The sequence below is a fragment of the Rattus norvegicus genome, chromosome X (genome assembly GCF_021556685.1).
Source record: "Rattus norvegicus strain SHRSP/BbbUtx chromosome X, alternate assembly SHRSP_T2T, whole genome shotgun sequence".
Lineage (NCBI taxonomy): Eukaryota > Metazoa > Chordata > Mammalia > Rodentia > Muridae > Rattus > Rattus norvegicus.
In genome coordinates, this window is record NC_141554.1 from 74667007 (window position 1) to 74691507 (window position 24501).

The 24501-nt window shown below is 39.9% G+C and overlaps 1 protein-coding gene and 1 non-coding gene across 8 annotated transcripts in view; both read left to right on the forward strand.

Annotated features, from left to right (window-relative positions):
- The window catches only part of Taf1 (TATA-box binding protein associated factor 1), a 75559-nt gene that overhangs the window by 18671 nt on the left and 32387 nt on the right, over nt 1-24501 (forward strand). For 5 of the 7 annotated variants that reach the window (XR_015646289.1, NM_001191723.1, XM_087599933.1 and 2 more), the window contains exons 14-26: nt 186-290; nt 9964-10164; nt 10296-10437; nt 11079-11209; nt 12648-12728; nt 14947-15096; nt 15245-15364; nt 15613-15788; nt 17698-17876; nt 19706-19919; nt 20414-20579; nt 20872-21083; nt 23150-23258. Coding sequence is in view for 6 of the 7 variants with exons in the window: in NM_001191723.1 (NP_001178652.1) it covers nt 186-290; nt 9964-10164; nt 10296-10437; nt 11079-11209; nt 12648-12728; nt 14947-15096; nt 15245-15364; nt 15613-15788; nt 17698-17876; nt 19706-19919; nt 20414-20579; nt 20872-21083; nt 23150-23258 (1986 nt within the window). In the remaining variant the exon portion in view is untranslated. The remainder of the gene's footprint in view (nt 1-185; nt 291-9963; nt 10165-10295; nt 10438-11078; nt 11210-12647; nt 12729-14946; nt 15097-15244; nt 15365-15612; nt 15789-17697; nt 17877-19705; nt 19920-20413; nt 20580-20871; nt 21084-23149; nt 23259-24501) is intronic. The other 2 variants (XM_087599934.1, XM_087599936.1) reach the window with 1 other exon arrangement.
- LOC120099518 (small nucleolar RNA SNORA26) lies at nt 11973-12097 on the forward strand. The gene has a single exon (XR_015647200.1). It is a non-coding gene; the product is annotated as a small nucleolar RNA SNORA26 (small nucleolar RNA).

Below are 24501 nucleotides of genomic sequence, written 5' to 3' on the forward strand. Positions count from 1 at the left end.
TTTTGTTATCACTATAACTCTAATTAGGTATGTAATGATACTCTGTGAACATGTATTTTACCATGTACGTTTCTTGGGGGAAAGGACTAGCATTCTTGTTTATAGCAAATGCTATGCTTATGGAAAATTACATGTATGTTTATTGGTTTTATTCTGTGAGTCTGAGTTTGCTATGTTTCTTCTAGAAACCTGGAAAAGATCCTGGAGCCCCAGATTGCAAATATGGAGAAACTGTTTATTGTCATACATCACCTTTCCTGGGTTCTCTTCATCCTGGCCAGTTACTGCAGGTGAAGAATTCTTTCCTGTCTTTATTCTCTTCTAAGGAAGTTGACAGATAAGGAACAAGTTTTCCCAGAAAAGAACAATTTTGGTTGATTGAGGCGTTCATGTATTAGGTATAAGTTAGTATAATCACTGGGAGTAATTATGGGTGTAGTGGTGGACACCATTAATCTCAGCACTTGGGAGACAGAATTTGAGACTAGCTTGGTCTATATATTGAGTTCCAGGTCATCCAGGGCTATGTAGAAAGACCGTGTCTCAAAAAGGGGAGGGATCTGGAGAGATGGCTGAGTAGCTAAGAACATCTATAGGACTGAATTTGATTTCTCAGCTCCTACACAGCAGCTCACAAACATCTGTAACTCTAGTTTCAGGAGATCTGAACCGTCTTCTAGTATCATTGAGCACTTTATCCATGTCGTGCACAGATAAGATAGATAAAGGCATGCATATTTTAAAAAATAAAAAAGAATTAAAAATAAAAGCTTAGTATAATTCACTGGATATGGAGGGCAGGAGGATTGCTATGTAGCAAGTTTCTGTCTAGTTTGGTAAACAGGAGACTGTCTCCAAAAACAAAACCAGTAAAACAAAATTTAAGGCAAGATAGTTCCTTGAAAATAATTCTGTGTTATTTTAGATTTTTGGTCTAAATATAGAAGAATGGGGTTGTTTATTGTTTGATTTGTGGAGGTTTGTATGTGTGGGGATGTGTGTTTTGAGTTAGGATCTTTATACCACAGGCTGACCTGAAAGTTACTATTTAGTCCAGAGTGGCCTCACACTGGCCTCAAACTTTTGGGGCAGTCCTCAGCCTTATGAGTGCTTGGATTGCATATATGACCATGAGCTACTATAAAACTGCTATTTAAAAGTACACACTGGTTGGGTGTGGCGATGCACACCTTTAACTCTAGGGAGGCAGAGGGAGGTGGATCTCTGTGAGTTCAAGGCCAGCCTGGTTTACAGAGTGAATTCCAGGACAGGCAAAGGTATTGTTATGCCGGCTTATAATCCCAGTACTAGGAAGGCACAGGCAGGAAGATTATAAGTTTGAGGTGAGCCTTGGCTGTACAGCAAGACCATGTCTCAAAAAAAAAAAAAAAAAAAACCAAAAATACATTAGGAAGTCTACCTAGAATTAATATAGGTTATAAGTGTTTTAAATTCTTCATGTAAAATTTGTTTGAGGGACTAGAGATGAAGCTTGGTGGTACTCACCTAGCTTGTTCAAGGTCCTGGGTTTGTATCTACCACTGCAAAATAGTGGCATATTTTTATGATAATTTGTTATGGCGATCGTGAATAATGAATCATACTTGAATGTTATAGTCTTGTCATAGTAAAGTGTAGATATACATTTTTTGGCAACCTCTTTTTTTTTGGCAACCTCTTTTTAATAAGGGTTCAATCTCTTCTCTAGCTTACCACCCAGTAGAGGTAGTGGAAGAGAAAAGAGAAAAGTTATTAGGATGGGGGAATTGGACTTGTTCAGCAATAGTTCTTTAGGGGCAAGCTTGATATTTCTCAGCAGTTCAGTCCCATAGCAAACACCAAATATGACACAGCAGCTGCAGACCAGTCCTCTAGGCAGGCAGACACCAGGCATGAACCAGCAGCTACAGTCCAATCCTTTCAGCAAGCTCTCACCAGATTCTGATTATCATTGGCTTTCCTCTTCAAACTTTCTTTCTGGTTTCTTGTTGGTTTTAAACCAAACCATCTCCTTCTTTTGTCACTATTTTTATAGTTTCTTTTCCCTAATTTCTTTCTCGGCTTGTTTCTCTTTTTTTGTAGAGGAAGGCCACTGATTTATTTGAGTTAATTTTATACCAAGCCACTTTGCTGAAGGTGTTTATCAGGTTTAGTAGTTCTCTGGTGGAACTTTTGGGATCACTTAAGTATACTATCATATCATCTGCAAATAGTGATATTTTGACTTCTTCCTTTCCAATCTGTATCCCTTTGATCTCCTTTTGTTGTCTGATTGCTCTGGCTAGAACTTCAAGAACTATATTGAATAAGTAGGGAGAGAGTGGGCAGCCTTGTCTAGTCCCTGATTTTAGTGGGATTGCTTCAAGTTTCTCTCCATTTAGTTTAATGTTAGCAACTGGTTTGCTGTATATGGCTTTTACTATGTTTAGGTATGGGCCTTGAATTCCTGTTCTTTCTAGGACTTTTATCATGAAGGGGTGTTGAATTTTGTCAAATGCTTTCTCAGCATCTAATGAAATGATCATGTGGTTTTTATCTTTCAGTTTGTTTATATAGTGGATTACGTTGATGGTTTTCTGTGTATTAAACCATCCCTTCATACCTGGGATGAAGCCTACTTGATTATGGTGGATGATTGTTTTGATGTGCTCTTGGATTCGGTTTGCAAGAATTTTATTGAGTATTTTTGCATCAGTATTCATAAGGGAAATTGGTCTGAAGTTCTCTTTCTTTGTTGGGTCTTTGTGTGGTTTAGGTATAAGAGTAATTGTGGCTTCATAGAAGGAATTCGGTAGTGCTCCATCTGTTTCAATTTTGTGGAATAGTTTGGATAATATTGGTATGAGGTCTTCTATGAAGGTCTGATAGAATTCTGCACTAAACCCTTCTGGACCTGGGCTCTTTTTGGTTGGGAGACTTTTAATGACTGCTTCTATTTCTTTAGGCGTTATGGGGTTGTTTAAATGGTTTATCTGTTCCTGATTTAACTTTGGTACCTGGTATCTGTCTAGGAAATTGTCCATTTCCTGCAGATTTTCAAGTTTTGTTGAATATAGGCTTTTATAGTAGGATCTGATGATTTTTTGAATTTACTCTGTTTCTGTTGTTATGTCTCCCTTTTCATTTCTGATTTTCTTAATTTGTACACACTCTCTGTGTCCTCTGGTTAGTCTGCTAAGAGTTTATCTATCTTTTTTATTTTCTCAAAGAACCAGCTTTTGGTTCTGTTTATTCTTTGTATAGTCCTTTTTGTTTCTACTTGGTTGATTTCAGCTCTGAGTTTGATTATTTCCTGCCTTCTACTCCTCCTGGGTATATTTCCTTCTTTTAATTCTAGAACTTTTAGGTGTGCTGTCAAGCTCCTGATCTATGCTCTCTCCTGTTTCTTTCTGCAGGCACTTAGAGCTATGAGTTTTCCTCTTAGCACAGCTTTCATTGTGTCCCATAAGTTTGGGTATGTTGTACCTTCGTTTTCATTAAATTCTAAGAAGTCTTTAATTTCTTTCTTTATTTCTTCCTTGACCTGGTTATCATTGAGTAGAGCATTGTTCAACTTCCATGTATATGTGGGCGTTCTTTTCTTACTGTTATTGAAGACCAGCTTTAGCCCGTGGTGGTCTGATAGGACGCATGGGATTATTTCTATCTTTCTATGTCTGTTGAGGCCTGTTTTGTGCCTGATTATATGGTCAATTTTGGAGAAAGTACCATGAGGTGGTGAAAAGAAGTTATATTCTTTTGTTTTAGGATAGAATGTTCTATAAATATCTGTTAAGTCCATTTGGTTCATAATTTGTATTAGTCTGTCTATGTCTCAGTTTAATTTCTGTTTCCATGATCTGTCCATTGATGAGAGTGGTGTGTTGAAATCTCCTACTATTATTGTGTGAGGTGCAATGTGTGCTTTGAGCTCTAGTAAGGTTTCTTTTATGTATATAGGTGCCCTTGTATTTGGAGCATAGATATTTAGGATTGAGAGTTCATCTTCATGGATTTTTCTTTTGATGAATATGAAGTGTCTTTCCTTATCTTTTTTGATGACTTTTGATTGAAAATCGATTTTATTCGATATTAGAATGGCTACTCCAGCTTGCTTCTTCAGACCATTTGCTTGGAAAGTTGTTTTCCAGCCTTTTACTCTGAGGTAGTGTCTGTCTTTGTCTCTGAGGTGTGTTTCCTGTAGGTAGCAAAATCCTGGGTCCTCATTACGTATCCAGTTTTTTAATCTGTGTCTTTTTATCGGGGAATTGAGTCCATTGATGTTGAGAGATATTAAGGAATAGTGATTGAGGCTTCCTGTTATCTTCGTATTTGGAGACGAAATTATTTTTTGTGCTTGTCTTCTCTTTGTTTTGTTGCAAAATGATTAGTTTCTTGCTTTTTCTAGGGTGTAGCGTGCCTCCTTGTGTTGGGCTTTACCATTTATTATCCTTCGTAGGGCTGGATTTATAGAAAGGTACTGTGTAAATTTGGTTTTGTCATGGAATATCTTGGTTTCTCCATCTATGTTAATTGAGAGTTTTGCTGGATACAGTAACCTGGGCTGGCATTTGTGTTCTCTTAGAGTCTGTATGACATCTGTCCAGGATCTTCTGGCTTTCACGGTCTCTGGTGAGAAGTCTGGTGTAATTCTGATAGGTCTGCCTTTATATGTTACTTGACCTTTTTCCCTTACTGCTTTTAATAATCTTTCTTTGTTTTGTGCATTTGATGTCTTGACTATTATGTGACAAGAGGAGTTTCTTTTCTGGTCCAATCTATTTGGAGTTCTGTAGGCTGCTTTTATGTTTATGGGCATCTCTTTCTTTAGGTTAGGGAAGTTTTCTTCTATGATTTTGTTGAAGATATTTACTGGTCCTTTGAGTTGGGAGTCTTCACTCTCTTCTATACCTACTGTCCTTAGGTTTGATCTTCTCATTGAGTCCTGGATTTCCTGTATGTTTTGGGCTAGTAGCTTTTTCCGCTTTACATTATCTTTGACAGTTGAGTCGATGATTTCTATGGAATCTTCTGCTCCTGAGATTCTCTCTTCCATCTCTTGTATTCTGTTGGTGATGCTTGCATCTGTGACTCCTTGTCTCTTCCTTTGGTTTTCTGTCTCCAGGGTTCTCTCCCTTTGTGCTTTCTTTATTGTTTCTATTTCCATTTTTTAACTCCTGGACGGTTTTGTTCATTTCCTTCTCCTGTTTGGTTGTGTTTTCCTGTAATTCTTTAAGGGTTTTTGTGTTTCCTCTTTAAAGGCTTCTAGTTGTTTTTTTTTTTCGGAGCTGGGGACCGAACCCAGGGCCTTGCGCTTCCTAGGCAAGCGCTCTACCACTGAGCTAAATCCCCAACCCCATGGCTTCTAGTTGTTTACTTGTGTTGTCCTGTATTTCCTTAAGGGAGTTATTTATGACCTTCTTAAAGTCCTCCATCATCATGATAAAATGTGATTTTGAATCTAGATCTTGCTTTTCTGGTGTGTTTGGATATTCAGTGTTTGCTTTGGTGGGAGAATTGGGCTCTGATTATGCCATGTAGTCTTGGTTTCTGTTGCTTGGGTTCCTGTGCTTGTCTCTCGCCATCAGGTTGTCTCTGGTGTTACCTCGTTTTGCTATTTCTGACAGTAGCTTGACCATCCTATAAGCCTGTGTGTCAGGAGTGCTGTAGACCTGTTTTCCTGTTTTCTTTCAGCCAGTTATGGGAACAGAGTATTCCGCTCTCAGGCGTGTAGTCTTTTCTGTCTACTGGATTTCAGCTGTCCCTTTGGACGTGAACCAGAAGGGCCTGCCCCTACTTCTCCTGGGTCCCTGTGCACACGGGGCCCAGGTGGCACTAGGCATTTTCCTCTAGAGTCAGAAATGTGGGCAGAGAGTAGTCTCCTCTGGTTTCCCAGGTGTGTCTGCCCCTCTGAAGGTCTAGCTCTCCCTCTCATGGGATTTGGGTGCAGGGAGCGCAGTGTCTGAACCACAGGGTACCTGCCGCTTGAGTATCCCTATCTTCCTGTTCCCAGACGCCCTATATAGTTTCCTCTTGGGCCAGGGATGTGGGCAAGGGTGGACAGTACTGGCGGTCTCTCCTACCCTGCAGTCTCAGGATTGTCCACACTTCTGACTGATCAGCTCTCTCTCCCACGGGGTTTGGGAGCAGGGAGCTGTGGGCCGGGATCAGTGGGGTTCGGGCGCCAGCTAGAAACTGGAAGTGTGCATTCCCAGAGGAATTTTGCCTTTGTGTGTCCTGAGCCCACCAGGCAGGTCACTTGGAGCAGAAAAGTTGGTCTTACCTCCGGTCTCGGGCCTGAAGTCACTCCTTAGCGCTAGATTTCAGCTGTCTGTGAGGGCAGCAACCAGAAGGGCCTGCCCCTACTTCTCCTGGGTCCCTGTGCATAGGGGGCCCAGATGGCACTAGGTGTTTTCCTCTAGAGTCAGAATTTTGGGCAGAGAGTAGTCTCCTCTAGTTTCCCAGGCGTGTCTTGATAGCTCTTTTTGTTTTTTAATTCTTCCCTTTGAAATGGAAGTCTCATGTAGCACAGAGGGGCCTTGAACTCCTTCCTCATCTTCTTTACACTGCTTACCAAGTGCAGTGATTATAGGTGTATACCACTATCATGCCCAACTTATTTTTGTCATGAGTGTTTATACATGCACATGTGTATGATCACATGAGTGTGTGGATACATGTACATGTGCATGCAGGGGTTAGCAGGATGTTTGAATTTTGTGGTTCTTCGTTCAAAATATCACACAAATGGCTCTGATAGTCTTTGAGGAACTCCCACACTTCTGTCTAAAATGTCACAAGCCATGTCTCCATCATCTGCACTGTTTGAAGCATTATCTTCAATGTTTCCATAGAACAGCTGATTAGACTCAATGGCTTCCCCAGTTTAATTTTCCAAACTCCTTTTACAGTCCTCCAAAAACCACAATCATTATTTAACAGCAATATCTCATGATCCTGTGCAAGTTTCTATCTTAGGATTTCTATTTTTTGTGATAAAGTACCAGGACACACCAGGATATACATGATAGAAAGAGAATTGACTCATGCAGGTTGTCCTCTTAAGTTCTATGAGTACCCCGTAACACACACGTGCCCACAAATGTGCACATACTCACTCACTCACTCACTCTCTGTCTCTCTGTCTGTCTCTGTCTTTGTCTATAAATAAATAAATAAATAAATAAATAAAGTACTTAAAGTTTTAAGAAATATTTACTATCTTTTGTTATTTTATCTACAGTAAATGTTGAGAATTTAATTTCTTAGCCTAGACATGGCACACATTTAAGTCCCAGAATATAAGAAGCAAAAGAGGCAGACGGATCACTGATTTTCAGGCCACCCTGATCTACAGAGCTACTTTCAGGATGGCCAGGGCTACATAGAGAAACTGTATCTCAAGCCCCTCAACCAAAGAATTTAATTTTTCCACCAGTGTAGAAATCTTTCTTTTTAGTGTCATTAGAGTTTTTAAAAACTGATTTAATTGAGTTTTTACTTTTTCTGTGTATTGTTGTTACATCTGTGTGAGGGTGTCAGATCCCCTGGAATTGGAGTTATAGACAGTTGTGAACTCCCAGTGTGTATTGGAAATTAAACTTGGGACCTCTGGAAAATCAGCAAGTGCTCTTAACCACTGAGCTATCGCTACAACATCCATTATTAGGAATCTTTTTTTTTTCCTTTTTTTTTTTTTTTTTTTGGAGCTGGGGACCGAACCCAGGGCCTTGCACTTGCTAGGCAAGCGCTCTACCACTGAGCTAAATCCCCAACCCCCATTATTAGGAATCTTAAACAATTTATTTTAAGCTAGGCAGTGGTGGCTCATGTGTTTAATCCCAGCATTTAGGAGGCAGAGGCAGGTAGATCTCAGAATTCAAGACCAGCCTGGTCTAAAATTTGTGACTTCCAGGGCTGTTACACAGAGAACCCCTGTCTTAATAACAAAACAACAAAAGAGTACACACCTGTGAGTTCACCTGTGGAGGCAGAAGAGGATGTTTCTGATTCTTTATCTAAAGTTATGGGTATTTGTTAGCTGTCAGATGTGGAGGCTAAGATTAATTAGAACTCCAGACCTTAGAATAGAGCAGCAATTGCTTAACTGCTTAGCCATCTCTCTGACTCTTAGGACTTTTTGGTGGTGGTGGTTACTTTTCTTTAGATTCAAAGCTTGTAATAGTTGATTTCCTATCTAGCTTCTGCTTCTATCTCAAATATTTACATCCTCTGCTCTCCTATGTTTTTGTTTATTCTGTCCCCTTAGCATACTTTGCTTCATTGTTTTTGTTTCATTTATAATTAATTAACTAATTTGTAAAAAATATTCTGAAGCCAGGTATGATGGTACATGCCTATAATCCTAGTACTCAACAGTTTGAGTGATACAGGAAAGATGCCTCCCTGGGCTTCTGTGAGACCTTATTCCCCTAAATTATTTTGTCATCACCTCTTGTAAGTGAAACTGCAGGTTAAGAATATATTATTGTATTTTTAAAACTTTTCATAATAGTCCTATGAAGTATAGGCATTTTAAATATCCTGCATTTTACAGCTAAGGAAACTTAAGCTCAGAAACTTTGACTTTTATGACTTCATACAGTGACTGGCAAAGGTTATTTCTTCTGAATTTAAACTGTATAATTTTTTTCACTTCTTTTTTTCTTTTTTTCCCTTGGATATTTTATGTATTTACGTTTCAAATTTTATCTCCTTTCCTGGTTCCCCACTATCCCATCTCCCCTCCCCCTGCTTCTATGAGGGTGCTCCGACACCCACCTGTCTTCACTTCTTCTTTTGAGTCAAGGTCTCTTTCATATAGCCTCTGTTGCCTTCAAATTTGCTTTGTGGTCAAGGATGGCCTTGAACTCTTGATCCCCTTGCTTCTGCTTTTCTTTGTATTTCCTTTAAAATTTATTGATTTTATGTATGTGAATCCACTGTCGCTGTCGTCAGACACACAGAAGAGGGCACCAGATCTCACTACAAATGGTTGTGAGCCACCATGTGGTTGCTAGGAATTGAACTCGGGACCTCTGGAAGAGCAGTCAGTGCTCTTAACCACTGAGTCATCTCTCCAGCCCACTTCTGCTTTTCAAGTGCTGGAACTTATGTGTCCAATACTTTTTCCTCCAATACCACTAATTAATTAGTTAGCTAGTTAATTAGTTTGTGTGTATATGTACATATTTTATATCCATGTATGGAAGCCAGAGATCATTGTCAGTTGTCTCCTTCTATTACTTGCTGCTTATTCTTGAGATACCATCTGCCTCTCATAGATCTTGGAGTGCAGTTTTGCATAGAAGAGTTGTACGGCAGGCTTTATAGGGTCGTCTTGTCCCCACTATTCCATTCCTTGCTACCACTGGGATTATAGGCATATACCTCTGTGCTCAGCTTTTTATGTGAGTGCTGGTCTTCATGCTTGTGCAATAAGCACTTTACCTGCTGAACCATCACCCAGCCCCATTTTTTTTTTCTTTTTGTGGGAGAGGGAGAGTCCTCAAATAGTCAGGCTGGCCTCAGATTCACTGTGTAGTCAAGGCTGATCTTGAATCCTAATCTTCCTGTTTCTAACAAGGGCTAGAATTACAGAATATGTTACTATATCAAGCTTTGACTCAATTTTTTTTGAGAGACAGTTTCCCGCCATAGCTCAGGATGGCCTGGAACTCACTGTGTAGCCATGGATGGCTTTGATTCTCCTGCCTCAGCCTCTGGAATGCTGGGATTATAAGCACACACTACCATTCCTGACTATATTTTAAAAGTTTTTCTTCCTTTTTATCTGTTAGGTTCTAAAAGACAGTGCATTAAAAAAACTAAAAAAAAAAAAAACTTTGATATTCCATATTTTGCTCATCTTAACAGACTTTAGAGCTAATGCATATAGATCAAAGTAAGCTTTTCCATTTTTAATCATTGACTAAATTTTTTGTGGAATCTCTGTAAATAACTTCTGTGGTTTACCTTCATTAGGCATTTGAAAACAACCTTTTTCGTGCTCCAATTTATCTTCATAAGATGCCAGAGTCTGACTTCCTGATCATTCGCACAAGGCAGGGTTACTATATTCGAGAATTGGTGGATATTTTTGTTGTGGGCCAGCAGTGTCCCTTGTTTGAAGTTCCTGGTCCTAATTCCAAAAGGGCCAATACACACATCAGAGACTTTCTGCAGGTAAGGTGGGAGTATGGGAGTTGGGCTAAGATGCACATGCTAATAGATGAAAACATATTTGAGTTGGAGAAGGCACCCTGGTGAGGGTTTTTATCCTTTATATAATAAAATGTATTTGGCTTATTGGACAGGTTTTTATTTACCGGCTCTTTTGGAAGAGTAAAGATAGGCCACGGAGGATACGGATGGAAGATATAAAGAAAGCCTTTCCTTCACATTCAGAAAGCAGCATCCGGAAGAGGCTAAAGCTCTGTGCTGACTTCAAACGTACAGGTCATCAGTGTGACTTCTTGTCTTCTCTGATGCTCTCATAATCCTAAAGAATTAATGACGGGGCTGGGGATTTAGCTCAGTGGTAGAGCACTTGCCTAGGAAGCGCAAGGCCCTGGGTTCAGTCCCCAGCTCCGAAAAAAAGAACCAAAAAAAAAAAAAAAAAGAATTAATGACATTCAGTTAAAAGAAATCATAGCTAATAGAATATAAATTGATGTCTGTTAAAAGGAGAAGGTACTAAACCTTGTAACTAGAGACTTTGATAATTTGATGATAATTGGTTGCTAGTATAGTCCACGTGAGTATTTGCATGTCTTAAGATGTGAGAAACTGGGCTGCAGAGATGACTTAGCAGTTAAGAGCACTGGCTGCTCTTCTAGAGGTCCTGAGTTAAATTTCCAGCAACACATGGCGGCTCATAACCAACTGTAATGGGTTCTGATGCCCTCTTCTGGTGTGTCTGAAGACAGCTATAGTGTACTTATATATAATAAATAAAATAAATCTTTTAAAAAAAGAAAGATGTAAGAAACCTGGCAGCAGTGTCATATCTAGGGCATTTCTTGTTTCAGTGTCAGTTAACTATACTGTTATTTTGGGGTCTTTAGAATTCAGAACAGTTTTCCCTGAATCTTTTCCAGGGATGGATTCAAACTGGTGGGTGCTGAAGTCTGATTTTCGTTTACCAACGGAAGAGGAGATCAGAGCTATGGTCTCTCCAGAACAGTGCTGTGCTTATTATAGCATGATAGCTGCAGAACAGAGACTAAAGGTAAACCTCTTCTTGTTAGGCACTGCTTATGTCTATATTTCTTTTCTTAAAGAAAGAAGAGTACTGTAGAGATGATAGTTACTATTATTAAACTGTATTAGGTACTTCCTGTGTGTTAATGGATTCTAAGGAAAGCTAAATGTACCTAAATGGCAATGTGAGGCCCTGTGAGGGACTTAAATCATACTGCCTTGCTTTGAAAATGATAGCACATTTGAGTGATAACTGTTGTGGAAAACAAGCAGGGAAAGGCCTTTATAGATTTCCAGGTAGGCAGAGGTGATAGCTGAAAGTATGGTTTAGAGATGCACGCACATAAGGAAGGCTGTCTTAGGGCTTCTGCTGCTCTGCAGGGATACCATGACCATGGAAACATTTATAAAGGACAATGAGTAATTGGGGCTGACTTACAGTTCAGAGGTTTAGTCCGTTGTCATCATGGCAGGAAGCATGGTGGCATACAGGCGCTAAAGAGGTAGCCGGAAGTTCTATATCCAGGTTGGCAGACAATAGGAAGACAGCATGACACTGGGGTTGGCTTCAGCATTTGAGACCTCAAAGCCCACTTCCACTGACTCATTTTCTCCAACAAGGCCACACCTCTAATACAGCCACATCTAATAGTGCCACTCCCTGTGTGCTTATGGAGGTCGTTTTCATCCAAACCACCACAAAGGCCAAAACAGAAAATTCCATAGTTAGAATTTCTCTTTATCTTTACTTTAGACTGTTTGGTTTGAAAATGTGCCCTATGCCCTTTCATGTGCCCTTTTAAGGTTGTTGCAGTACTTTAAGAGGCTAACACAGAAGGATAAAGGAAGTCTCCATAAAACCCAGAGAGGAAAACTGCACTTCCTCTTTGGATCCTGTCTGACTGGAGTCACAGATGAAGAGAAAAAAAAAAAAAGAAAACGTGCCCTAAGCTATCTACATGTCCACATAAGTTCCTTGAAAACTTTTTTGTGTGGGGAATGTAGGGATGGCTCAATGGTTAAGAGCACTGACTGCTTCTCCAAAGGACGTGGGTTCCCAGCACCCACATGGCAGCTCACAATTACTGTTCCAGGGATTTGATGCCTTCACACAGGGCATACATGCAGGACAAACACCGATGCACATACGATAAAAAATAAATTAATTTTTTAAAAGATTCTAGGAAAAAAAAACTTGTTTGTATCTAGGACCATGCACATGTTAAGCAAGAATTTTGCCTCTGAACTAAAGCAGCAAATTCCTTGGAATTTGGTCTGTCTTCTAGTAGTTCAAAGTTATCAAGGCTGCTCAACAGTAATATATACATTAAAAATTACAGAATCTATTTTCTGTGCAGAATATTTTTTGGTAGTTTATATTTGTTATTCAGAAAAACTGTTTTTGGAAAAAAAACTTATGTTTTGTTCATTTGACCATATTTATGCATAGAATTGTCTTCCTTTAGGATGCTGGCTATGGAGAGAAGTCCTTTTTTGCTCCTGAGGAAGAAAATGAAGAAGATTTCCAGATGAAGATTGATGATGAAGTAAGATTTTACTTTTTTTTTCTGAGACAGAATGTTGCTAGTAACCCAGTCTAGCCTAGAATTTTAAATCTTCCTACCTCTGTCTCCCAAGTGTTGAAAGTACAGACATACCAACATGCGCAGTAACTCTTATTTGTTTGTTTGTTTGGTTTGGTTAGCTTGTTTTTGAGACAGTGTTTCTCTGTGTAGCCTTGGCTGTCCTGAAACTCACCCTGTAGACCTGGCTGGCCTGGAACTCAGAGCTTTGCCTGCCTCTCTGCTTCCTGAGTGCTGGGATTAAAGGAGTATACCACCGCTGCCCAGCTTATAGATTTTTTATTGTTAATTATATGTCTGTGTGTGGGTATGTGCACATAAGTAGGTGAATGTTGGGACTGGAGAGATGGCTCAGCAGTTAAGAACACTGACTGCTCTTCCAAAGATCCTGAGTTCAATTTCCCAGCAACCCCATGGTGGCTCACAACCATCTGTAATGTCTGTAATGGAATCTGATGCCCTATTCTGTTGTCTCTGAAGAGAGTAACAGTGTACTCACATATATAAGATAAATCTTTTTTTTTTAAAGTAGGTGAGTGTAGGTGCCTGTTGAAGATTAGCAACATTGGATCTCTCTGTAGGTGGACTTTTACAGGTAGCTAGTTGTAAGCTACCTTATGTGGGCATTTGTTTTTTTTTTTTTTAAAGATTTATTTATTTAATGTATATGGATACACTGTAGCTGTCTTCAGACACACTAGAAAAGGGTATCAGACTTTATTACAGATGGTTGTGAGCCACCATGTGGTTGCTGGGAATTGAACTCAGGACCTCTGGAAGAACAGTCAGTGCTCTTAACCGCTGAGCCATCTCTCCAGCCCTTATGTGGGCATTTGTAACTGAACCCAGGCCTTCTGAAAGCAGTAAGTTTCTTAACGTCTGAACCTTATCTCCAGCTTGCATTATATTTTTCTTCCCTTTTCTTTATTTTTCTCCTTTCCCCCTTCTCCCTCTTCCTTCCTTCTTTCCTTCCTTCTTCTCTTCCCTCCCTCCCTCCCTTCTTTCAGCAGGGGTTTGCTTTATGTCATCCTTGCTGTTTTCTGGAACTTAGACGTAGACCAGGCTGGCCTAGAACTCACAGAGATCTCTCTGCCTCTGCTTCCCAAGTGCTTGGATTAAAGGTGTGCCACCACCATACCCAGCTCTGTACTTTTTCTTAATTCAAAGAAAACTTTTAAAGATTTATTTATTAGTGTATGTATGTGTGTGCTTCTGTACAGAATACAAAAGAGGGGATCACATAGATCCCTTAGAGCTGAAGTTTCAGGTGTTTGTGAACATGGGGCTTCTTATGTGGGTGCTTGGATCCAATTTCTAGTCCTTGTTATTGTACACCAAATGCTTTTAGTCACTGAGCCATCTCTGGCTCTCAACACTCTTTTTTTCTTTTTCTTTTTTTTCTTTTTTTTCGGAGCTGGGGACCGAACCCAGGGCCTTGTGCTTGCTAGGCAAGCGCTCTACCACTGAGCTAAATCCCCAGCCCCTCAACACTCTTTTTTAATCAGTGCTTCTCGTTATCTCTTTTATTTTTTTTAAATATTTTATTTATTTATTATATATTATGATTACATTGTTGCTATCTTCAGACACACCAGAAGAGGGCATCAGATCTCATTTCAGATGGTTGTGAGCCACCATGTGGTTGCTGGGATTTGAACTCAGGACCTCAGGAAGAGCAGTCGGTGCTCCTAACCACTGAGCCATCTCTCCAGCCCATTATCTCTTTTAAAAGGAAGGTTTTGGGCTAGCAAGATGGCACACATCTGTAATCCCATCACTCTCAAAGCAGGGAGATCAGATATTTAAGGATAAGCTTTCCTCCTGAGGGAGTTTCAGGCCAACCTGGGCTAGAGACCCTATTATAAAAAATCAGAATAAGGAAGCCATCTGAATTACAATCAAATGCAATTGTCCTTCTAACTATGAGCATTATGAGTGTGGGTACAACACTACACTGTCCTATATGGATAATGGACTGAAGAACATCATTTCCTCATATTCCCTATCCTGATTACACTCTGAGTCTCTATTTAATATCATGATATAAGTACCATAGAAAAGAGCCGATAATTGGATAGCCACTATATTTACATTGATAATTTAAGAATCCTGAAAATCTTTTTAGGTAGTAGGTATGGAACATTGTTTCCCACAACCCTGAGAATCCTTTCCTTTATCTCAGGTTCGTACTGCTCCTTGGAATACTACAAGGGCTTTCATTGCTGCCATGAAGGGCAAATGTCTCCTGGAGGTGACTGGAGTAGCAGATCCTACAGGTTGTGGTGAAGGGTTCTCCTATGTGAAGATTCCAAACAAACCAACACAGCAGAAGGTGAGAGTCTAGAAATCAAGGAAGGAATGAGGTTTGAGAAGTAGAAATGAAGAGTGGAGGGCATGGAAATGCTTCATTTTCCAGAATGGCATCAAAGCTTACTGTTAGGAGGTCAGCTCAGATTCTTACTTGTTTCTGTTTGACACAGGATGATAAGGAGCCTCAGCCAGTGAAGAAAACAGTCACAGGAACAGATGCAGACCTTCGTCGCCTATCTTTGAAAAATGCCAAGCAACTTCTTCGTAAATTTGGTGTGCCTGAGGAAGAGGTAGGTTTAGAAGAGGAAGATTCGTAATAAGAGGCTTTGTATGCAGATAGAACAGGTAGGAAGGTGTTGCAAAGAACCATTTGGGGTTTTTATATGGTGTAGATCGTGATAGGTCCTAAATACGTTACCAAAACTTTCTAAATTTTTTTTAGGCTTTGGTTTTTTTCCCCTATGTTTCTAATTATGGCCCTGTTTTGTCCTTTAACATCCTTGAATGTGTTATATATATAGTTCTGTGTTTCTCTCAGATTAAAAAGTTGTCCCGCTGGGAAGTTATTGATGTGGTACGCACAATGTCAACAGAACAGGCTCGTTCCGGAGAGGGGCCCATGAGTAAATTTGCTCGTGGATCAAGGTTTTCTGTGGCTGAGCATCAAGAACGTTACAAAGAGGAATGTCAGCGCATCTTTGACCTACAGAACAAGTATGTTGACTCAGTACTGTAGAAAGTTTAAGCTAGAATAGGAAGGTTTCCTGGACATGTTTTATTTTGAACTAGTGGTCTTGGACATGCAAGACTAATACTTTATCATTAAACTCTGTCTCCAGCACTCAGATATTATTTTTGTATTTTGGAATGAGGTAGCCCTGCTAATCTTGAACTTGCTATGTGGGGGTACACTGGCCTCAAACTTTTGATAGTCCTCCTGTATCCATCTCCTATATGCTGGGCCACAGGTATCCATGCTCTACCAGATATTGCAAATGAAGAGGATGTCACCTAAAAAAATGTAATTAGGTGGTAGGGTATCTGGAATATCAGGCACTGTCTGTAATAATACTGCTAGAGTACCTAGGCCTGTTTTTGAAGACAAGGTTTTACTGTGGAACTCTGGCTGGCCTTGAACTCACCATGGACACCCAGCTGGCCCTGAATTGTAAAAGTATCTTTTATTTACCTGATGGAATTATTGTCTCAGAAGTTTATTGCTTCAGTCTGCTAACCCAGGCCTTCTAGCCTCTTTACAATCCTACCTAGCTGAACGAGTTCACCCTTTCTAGTTCTGAGCTCTCACTTGCTAGTTCAACTCAGCTGTTCTGACTTAAACTCTTCTCCAAGCTGACTGATTCAATCTGGCTTCTCTCTCTTGGCCTCTCCTGAATTACTCTGCTTGGCCTCATACTAACTTTGGCAGTATGTTCTAATCTTCTTATTCTTTGCCATGTCTATCTTTACCTGTGTATCTTCAACCTGTCTCTGTAAAACTCTCCCAGATAAAATGCCTCCTTCCTTTCTCACAGCCCCTTAAGTAGCTTCCCTTTCCTCTCTTTTCATGGGAGTTGGTCATATCCTATTCTTTCAGATCTTTCTCCGATTTGTCACTTTGTCTGCCACTCAATTAGATATCACTTTCAAACATGGGTGCCTTCTACCAAGTAACTTTATCTTTATTGTTTGGGACTAAAGGTGTGTGCTAAAGGCCGAGCTACACTATAACACAATCGTGGGGTTCACAGTGTGATCAAATATCCTTCAGCACTGAACCTATAACCTGCCTTTTTGCTTCCTGTGTGCTAGGATTAAAGGCACATACCACCATGCACAACTCTTTTTTAATGCTCTTTTTTCTAAGACAGGGTCTTGCAATGTAGCCTATATGAGTTTCAAGCCTTTGGCTTGTCTTTGCCTCCCAAGTGCTGGGATTATAAGCATGTACCACCAAAACTGTTGAACCTGCTGTTTTCAATTAAGCAAAGGCTTTGAATATCATAGACTGCTAAGCTTGAGCACTTAGTTCTGTAACAGTTCTTATGACTTACTAGAGCTGGCCTAATAGTTTTAAGTGTGGTAATGGCTATATTTTTTCTTATAGTGACTTACGAAAGAATAATAGTGTGCTATTGTAATGATCCATGAATCTAAATGTTGTGGTGTACTAGAGAGCTGAGCATTGCTTGGGAGGCTGAGGCAAGAGGACTAAACAATTCAAGGCATACCTAGGGGCAGAAGAGAAACAAACAGTGAGAGTCTCTTTCAGGAAAATAAATGAAAATGACCTGTGTGCTGTTTTCTCAGCTTTTCTCCAGGAATTCTGAAAAAAAATTACTGCAATTTTGCAAATTTGTGAAATGTCTAGCAAGATGTAGTTTTTCTGTTATGGGTTTCGTGTCTGTGGATTCAGCATGTATCTTTTTTTTTTTCTTTTTTTTTCGGAGCTGGGGACCGAACCCAGGGCCTTGCGCTTGCTAGGCAAGTGCTCTACCACTGAGCTAAATCCCCAACCCCTTGCATGTATCTTTTTTAAGGTTGATTTCTCAGTTTTCTTCTCTGGTCCTTCTTCTTTGTGTACTTGTATTTCCCTCGTCTTTAACTTTTTTTCCTCTTTTGCTAGGGTTTTGTCTTCAACAGAGGTCTTATCAACTGACACAGACAGCAGCTCAGCTGAAGACAGTGACTTTGAAGAAATGGGAAAAAACATTGAGAATATGCTGCAGAACAAGAAAACAAGCTCTCAGCTGTCCAGGGAACGGGAGGAGCAGGAACGAAAGGAACTCCAGCGGATGCTACTGGGTGAGCGGACTTCTCAGATAAGAGAAGGATCAAAAATGGAACATGGCTAACTGCAGACTATAACTGAGCCTAAGCTGAAGACCAAAAAGGGAATGAATATACAGAAATTTGTAGATGAGATAGCAAGATTTCTACAAATGACTGTAGTCTGTGGGGAAGAAATTGAATAGATGCTGCCAGATTACTGCTTCCTTTTTCTGTATCAGGTATTTGCCTAAACCAGGCTACCAATACTGTACATAAAATCAAATCAGCTTTCTAGGCTTTGATCCTCCAAAGTAACAGGCTTTTTCCATCCATCCATCCACTCACTTTTCATCCCAATACCAGGTGCTCATCCCCCCATTCCCCATTCCCCTTCTCTGAAAAAGCGGAGGCCCCTCTGGATATCACCCTACCCTGGCACATCCTCTCCCACTAAGGCAAGCAAGACAAGGAGGCCCAGTTAGGGGAATGGGATCCACAGACAGGCAACAGATTCAGGGACAGGTCCCAGATCTACTTGTTGAGAGACCCGCATAAAGACCAAGCTGCACATCTGCTACATATGTGTGGGGGGCCTATATCCAGTCCATGCTCACTTTTTTGTTGGTGGTTCAGTCTTTGGGAGCCTCAAGGGTCCAGGTTGGTTGACTCTGTTGATCTTTGAAGTATCTGGCTACCTTAGGTATGGTGGCAAATATTTTTAATCCTAACACTTGGGAGGCTGAGGAAGGAAGCTCTTGACTTCCAGGCCAACCATGGCTACATAGTAAGACCCTATCTTTAAAAAATAAAGTACATGGGGGATGTTTGCCCGGAAACCGGGAAAGGGAATAACACTCGAAATGTATATAAGAAATACTCAAGTTAATAAAAAAAAAAAAAAAGAAAAAGAAAAAAAAAAAATAAAGTACAGAATCTCTGGGTGAATTTGCCAGATTGTCTTTGAACTCTCTAAGTTGTATGCATAAGATTCTAAGATCTATGGCTTGCAGAAGATTCTTAAAGAAGTCTTAGATCCTAAAATGAACTAAAAGCCATCCACCAAAAGTTTCAGAAGCTGATGATAAGGGTGATGGATAACAAGGTCTCCATGATGCTTCCAATTACAGATATCATCAAGCAGGCAATGAATATAGATACAAAGAGGATGAAGTCTGAGGATGAACATTAGCATGACCATTTTCATTCATACTGGTCTTATCTTTGTTGTCCATCTCTATGAAGCTTTGAAAAATTTTGTGTTTCTGGCTACTTTGTAAAGATAGGTGACTCTTTTACCATTGTAGTCCTCCAGTTCTTTGCTAATATGATCCTAGAACAGTATCTATATTACATGGACATTTGTTAGAAAGGCAGAATCATCTCGAGCCTGAGCTCTCCATACCTATTGAGTTTAGTCTTACATTTCTACAAGATCTCTAGGGGGTACCTATTCATATTAAGGTTTTAGCAGCATATTATATGTTAGGTAGGTCTTAAGACTGGGCTTAATTCCTTCCTCTTGAGTATTTGCTTGGATGTTTTCATCAACTATTTGCTGCTGGAAGTTTTCTGTCACCCTGCTATTTAGTGGAATAGCAGTACTTAACTATTGCTTCTCTGTCTCTAATAGGAAGCTCAATACTCCGAGGTATTTCTAGAACATTTGTATTTAGTAAAATGGAAATGGGCAGTGGTTAAAAAGGAGTCTGGAAAAAGTAAATCAGGGTGTTCTTGCAGCTAGTAGCAACTTTGTTTTTAGTAGAATTGTAGTTTAGTGGTATGTTGAACATCTCTGTTCAACCCCAAGAAGTGGCTATTTGAGTGTTAGAGGGTATGTTTGGAAATTGTTTTTTACCTTGTAGCAGCAGGCTCGGCAGCAGGAGGAAACAACCACAGAGATGATGACACAGCCTCGGTGACTAGCCTTAACTCTTCTGCCACTGGCCGCTGTCTCAAGATTTATCGAACATTTCGAGATGAGGAGGGGAAGGAATATGTTCGTTGTGAGACAGTCCGAAAAGCAGCTGTTATTGATGCTTATGTACGCATACGGACCACAAAAGATGAAGAATTCATGTGAGTTTGATAGTGATTGAGAAGTGTGTATGTGAGTTATAGTGATGGGAATATACACCACTATCCCTAGAAATCTACTATTATTTAAAGCCTTTTTGTCTTTAGATGTTTGGATTTGAACAGAGCCATATCACTAGAGAAATAACCATGTTTACTACATTTGGATTGTGGTAGTTTGGCTCTGCAAAAATCTTATACAAAAGTTACTCCTATAATGGGAGATTTTGGCAGGGGGGATTCAGGTTCTAGACCGGTCTGGGTTGTAAAACATTGTCTCAAAAATCAACAGCAAAACCTTAATGATTATTCAGGACTTAGATCGAGAAATGTTATTCTATACATGTGGGGGACTGACTAACAAAGAAGATGAAGATGGCAGACAGTTTATTTCACTTCATCCTGGATAAATTACTAATATTCTGAGATGGTAGCTTTCAGGATAGTCACCTTGACTTAAGCTGCTTGTGGTTTTGTCTTTTTTCCCTGTTACTCAGTCGAAAATTTGCCCTTTTTGATGAGCAACACCGAGAAGAGATGAGAAAAGAACGGCGGAGGATTCAGGAGCAACTGAGGAGACTTAAACGAAACCAGGAAAAGGAGAAACTGAAGGGTCCTCCTGAGAAAAAGCCCAAAAAGATGAAGGAACGTCCTGACTTAAAAGTAAGTATATTAAGCCAGGCATGGTAGCACATGCCTTTAATCCCAGGACTCGGGAGGCGGAGACAGAGGCGGGTGGATCCCTGAGTTTTAGGCTAGCCTAATCTACAGAGTGAGTTCCAGGACAGCCAGGGCTACATAGGGAAACCCTGTCTCAACTTCTCCCCCAATCCCCAATGATGTCTGTTTTTGTTTCTCCCCTGCTGTGTGTATGTGTGTGTGTATATATATATTTTTTTCATTTTGACACACTTCACCCCGTGTACCTTTAACACGATATCTTTTTTTGTTGCAGCTAAAATGTGGAGCATGTGGTGCAATTGGACACATGAGGACAAATAAATTCTGCCCTCTTTATTATCAAACAAATGCACCACCTTCTAATCCTGTTGCAATGACAGAGGAACAGGAAGAAGAGCTGGAAAAGACAGTCATTCACAATGATAATGAAGAACTTATCAAGGTCGAAGGGACCAAGATCGTTTTGGGAAAACAGCTAATTGAGAGGTAAGGGATACCAGGCAGGGAGTGCTGTAGCAAAGACCTGTTCAAGGTTGATGATTATGGCTGGCAGGGCTAAATGTGGTGTGATTGTTCTTTGAAGTGGAACTGGGGGTTGTAGGAACTTTGAATTATCACAAGTAATTTTTGCTGGTAATGAAAACCTAATGATTGGGGCTTACTACTTGCCTTTGTACATACTATTTTTTCTGACTCAGTATTTTTCTTCTGGTTTTGTTTGGTTGGTTTTGTTTTGTTTTCTTTTGTTTCAAAACAGAGATTCTACATAACCCTAACTATCTTGGAACTCACTCTGTAGACCAGGCTGGCCGTGAACTCAGAGATCCTCCTGCCTCTTCCTCTGGAGTGCTGGGATTAAAGGCTTTTGCCACCAAGCCACGATAAGTCTTAATATTTATACAAATACCCTTACTGGAGTAGTTTTTTGTTCTGTTTTGGTTTGCTTGTTTTTGTGGTACTGGTAGGCACAGTAGGAAAGTAAGTGTTCTATCACTGAGCTACATTCTCAAATTCTTGCACTTTTTTTTTAAGGTTTTGCTAAATTAGCCATGTTAACCTCAAACTGAATCTTTCTTTCTCAGCCTCCCACATAGCTAGGATTATAGGCATGGAACACCATACCTTGCACATGAGGGTAGTTAAGATTAAATGAGAGACTATAAAGCAAAGTATACTTATGCCCAATCTTCTTGCCCTTAGAATTTAGTGAATGGAGATGTTTGGGACTGGAGAGATGCTTCAGTAGTTAAGAGCACTGGCTGTTTTTCTAAAGGACCCAGGTTTAATTCCTAGCATCCACATGGCAGCTCACAACCATCTGTTCCAGGGGATGTGACTCCCTCCCACAGACATACATGTAGTCAAAACAAAATATACATAAAGTAAAAATAAATAAATTTTTAAAAATGGAGATGTTAAAGATTTTCCCATTTTAAAAATTATAAACCAAGCTGGGTTATAGTGGCCAAACATAAAGGCTTTACTATACATACCACTATATATACTTCTTACACATAAATAAAAATAATAAAAAGTAAATCTTAAAAAACAAACAGAAAAAGAAATCAAGATCTTGGTGTTGCATATGTTTGTTAGCACTGGGTTATCCTTGATTCTGTTTTTTTTTAGTGGATAGAACTAGTAAGTATATGTGTATTTTACATTGTGACTTCATACTAATGCTTTAATTCACATTATTCTTATCATCCCATTTCATATTCACATCCTTTTCTGATTCTTTTTTTTTTAAAGATTTCTTTATTACATATAAGTACACTATAGCTGTCCTCAGACACACCAGAAGAGGGCATCAGATCCCATTACAGATGGTTGTGAGCCACCATGTGGTTGCTGGGATTTGAACTCAGGACCTCTGGAAGAGCAGGCAGTGCTCTTAACCACTGAGCCAGCCCCTTTTCTGAATGTTAATATCAATATATTTGTCCCTTTTCTCTGACTTGAAGTATAAAATAGTTTCAAAATTACTATACTATTATTAACACACACACACACACACACACACAAACACACACACAAAAATTCTATAAAATAGGTTCACAGCGGGGTTGGGGATTTAGCTCAGTGGTAGAATGCTTGCCTAGGAAGCGCAAGGCCCTGGGTTCGATCCCCAGCTCCGAAAAAAAAGAACCAAAAAAAAAAAAAATAGGTTCACAGCATCTGTAATGGGATCTGGTGCCCTCTTCTGGTGTGTCTGAAGACAGTGACAGTGTACTCACATATATAAAAATATGAAAATGTTATATGGTTTATATTATATGAGTTATATGATATATTCTGTGTGTTTGAGTATTTTGCCTGCATACATGTAAGTGAACCATTGTGTGCGCCTGGCACCCACAAAAGTCAGAAGAGGCTGTCAGATCCACTGGAACTGGAGTTACTGTGTAGTTTCGAGCTACCGTTTAGGTGCTTAGAGGTGAACCAGGGTCTTCTTTGTTAAAGTAGAAAGTACTCTTAAGCACTGAGCCATCTTTACACCCTTATTTCTGTGAACTATAAATAACACACTATGACAATGTTACTGATTGCAGTGCGGATGAAGTACGCAGAAAATCTCTGGTTCTGAAGTTCCCTAAACAACAACTTCCTCCCAAGAAAAAGCGTCGGGTTGGAACCACTGTTCACTGTGACTATTTGAATGTGAGTATTTTCTTCTTATCAGATGGATTCTCATTAATTCTGCTACCCTTCTGTAACATGGTTCTGTCAGTGTCAGATGTTCCTTATGTCTATTCCTTGAGCATTATATATACTGTTCATTATACAACTTATTAAAATGTTGTCTTATTTTTTGTTTTTTTTAAGATAGGGTTTCTCTAGGTAGCCTTGAGACTTTTTTGGAACTCACTCTGTAGACCAAAGCTGATCTTGAACTCAGAAATCTGCTTGCCTCTGCCTCCACAGTACTGGCTTAAAGGCATGTGCTATCACACCTAGCTTTAACATAATACACATACACACACACACACACACACACACACATGCACACACACACACACACACAGAAAGACACACACACATTGTGTGTGTATGCAAGTGTGTGTGCATGTGCCATGATGCACATGTGGAAGTCAGAGACATATGGAATCTGCTTGCCTCTGCCTCCACAGTACTGGCTTAAAGGCATGTGCTATCACACCTAGCTTTAACATAACACACACACACACACACACACACACACACACACACACACACAGAGAAAGACACACACACATTGTGTGTGTATGCAAGTGTGTGTGCATGTGCCATGATGCACATGTGGAAGTCAGAGACATATGGAATCAGTTTTCTACTTCTTTACCTGGAGTCTGGAGATCAAATTCAAATTATGGTCACTGTCTTGTATGGCAAGTGTCATTATTCCCTGAGCCATCTTACTGTCTGACCCTCTGTGGTGTACATGATTATTTTGCCTATGTGTGTATAAATAAGTTGACTAGATGCATGCCTGATGCCAGAAGAGGGTGCACTACAGAGTTAGTTGTGAGCCATTATGTGGATGCTGGGAACTAAACCCAGGGCCTTTGTAAAAGCTGCAAGGTATCTTAACTACTAAGCCATCTCTTCAAATTACCATCTCCCCAACTCCTGTCCCCTAGCTTTGCTTTTAAGATTGGTTTCCCTCGGGGCTGGGGATTTAGCTCAGTGGTAGAGCGCTTGCCTAGGAAGCACAAGGCCCTGGGTTCGGTCCCCAGCTCCGAAAAAAAGACCAAAAAAAAAAAAAAAAAAAAAAAAAAGATTGGTTTCCCTCTACTCCAGGCTTGTCTACAACTTACTATGTAATCTAAGCTGGCCTTGAATTTACAGCAATTCTCCTACCTCAGCCTCCTAGTTGCTCAGATTATTGACTTAAGTCCTCAAAGTCTGGTATTATTGAAGATTT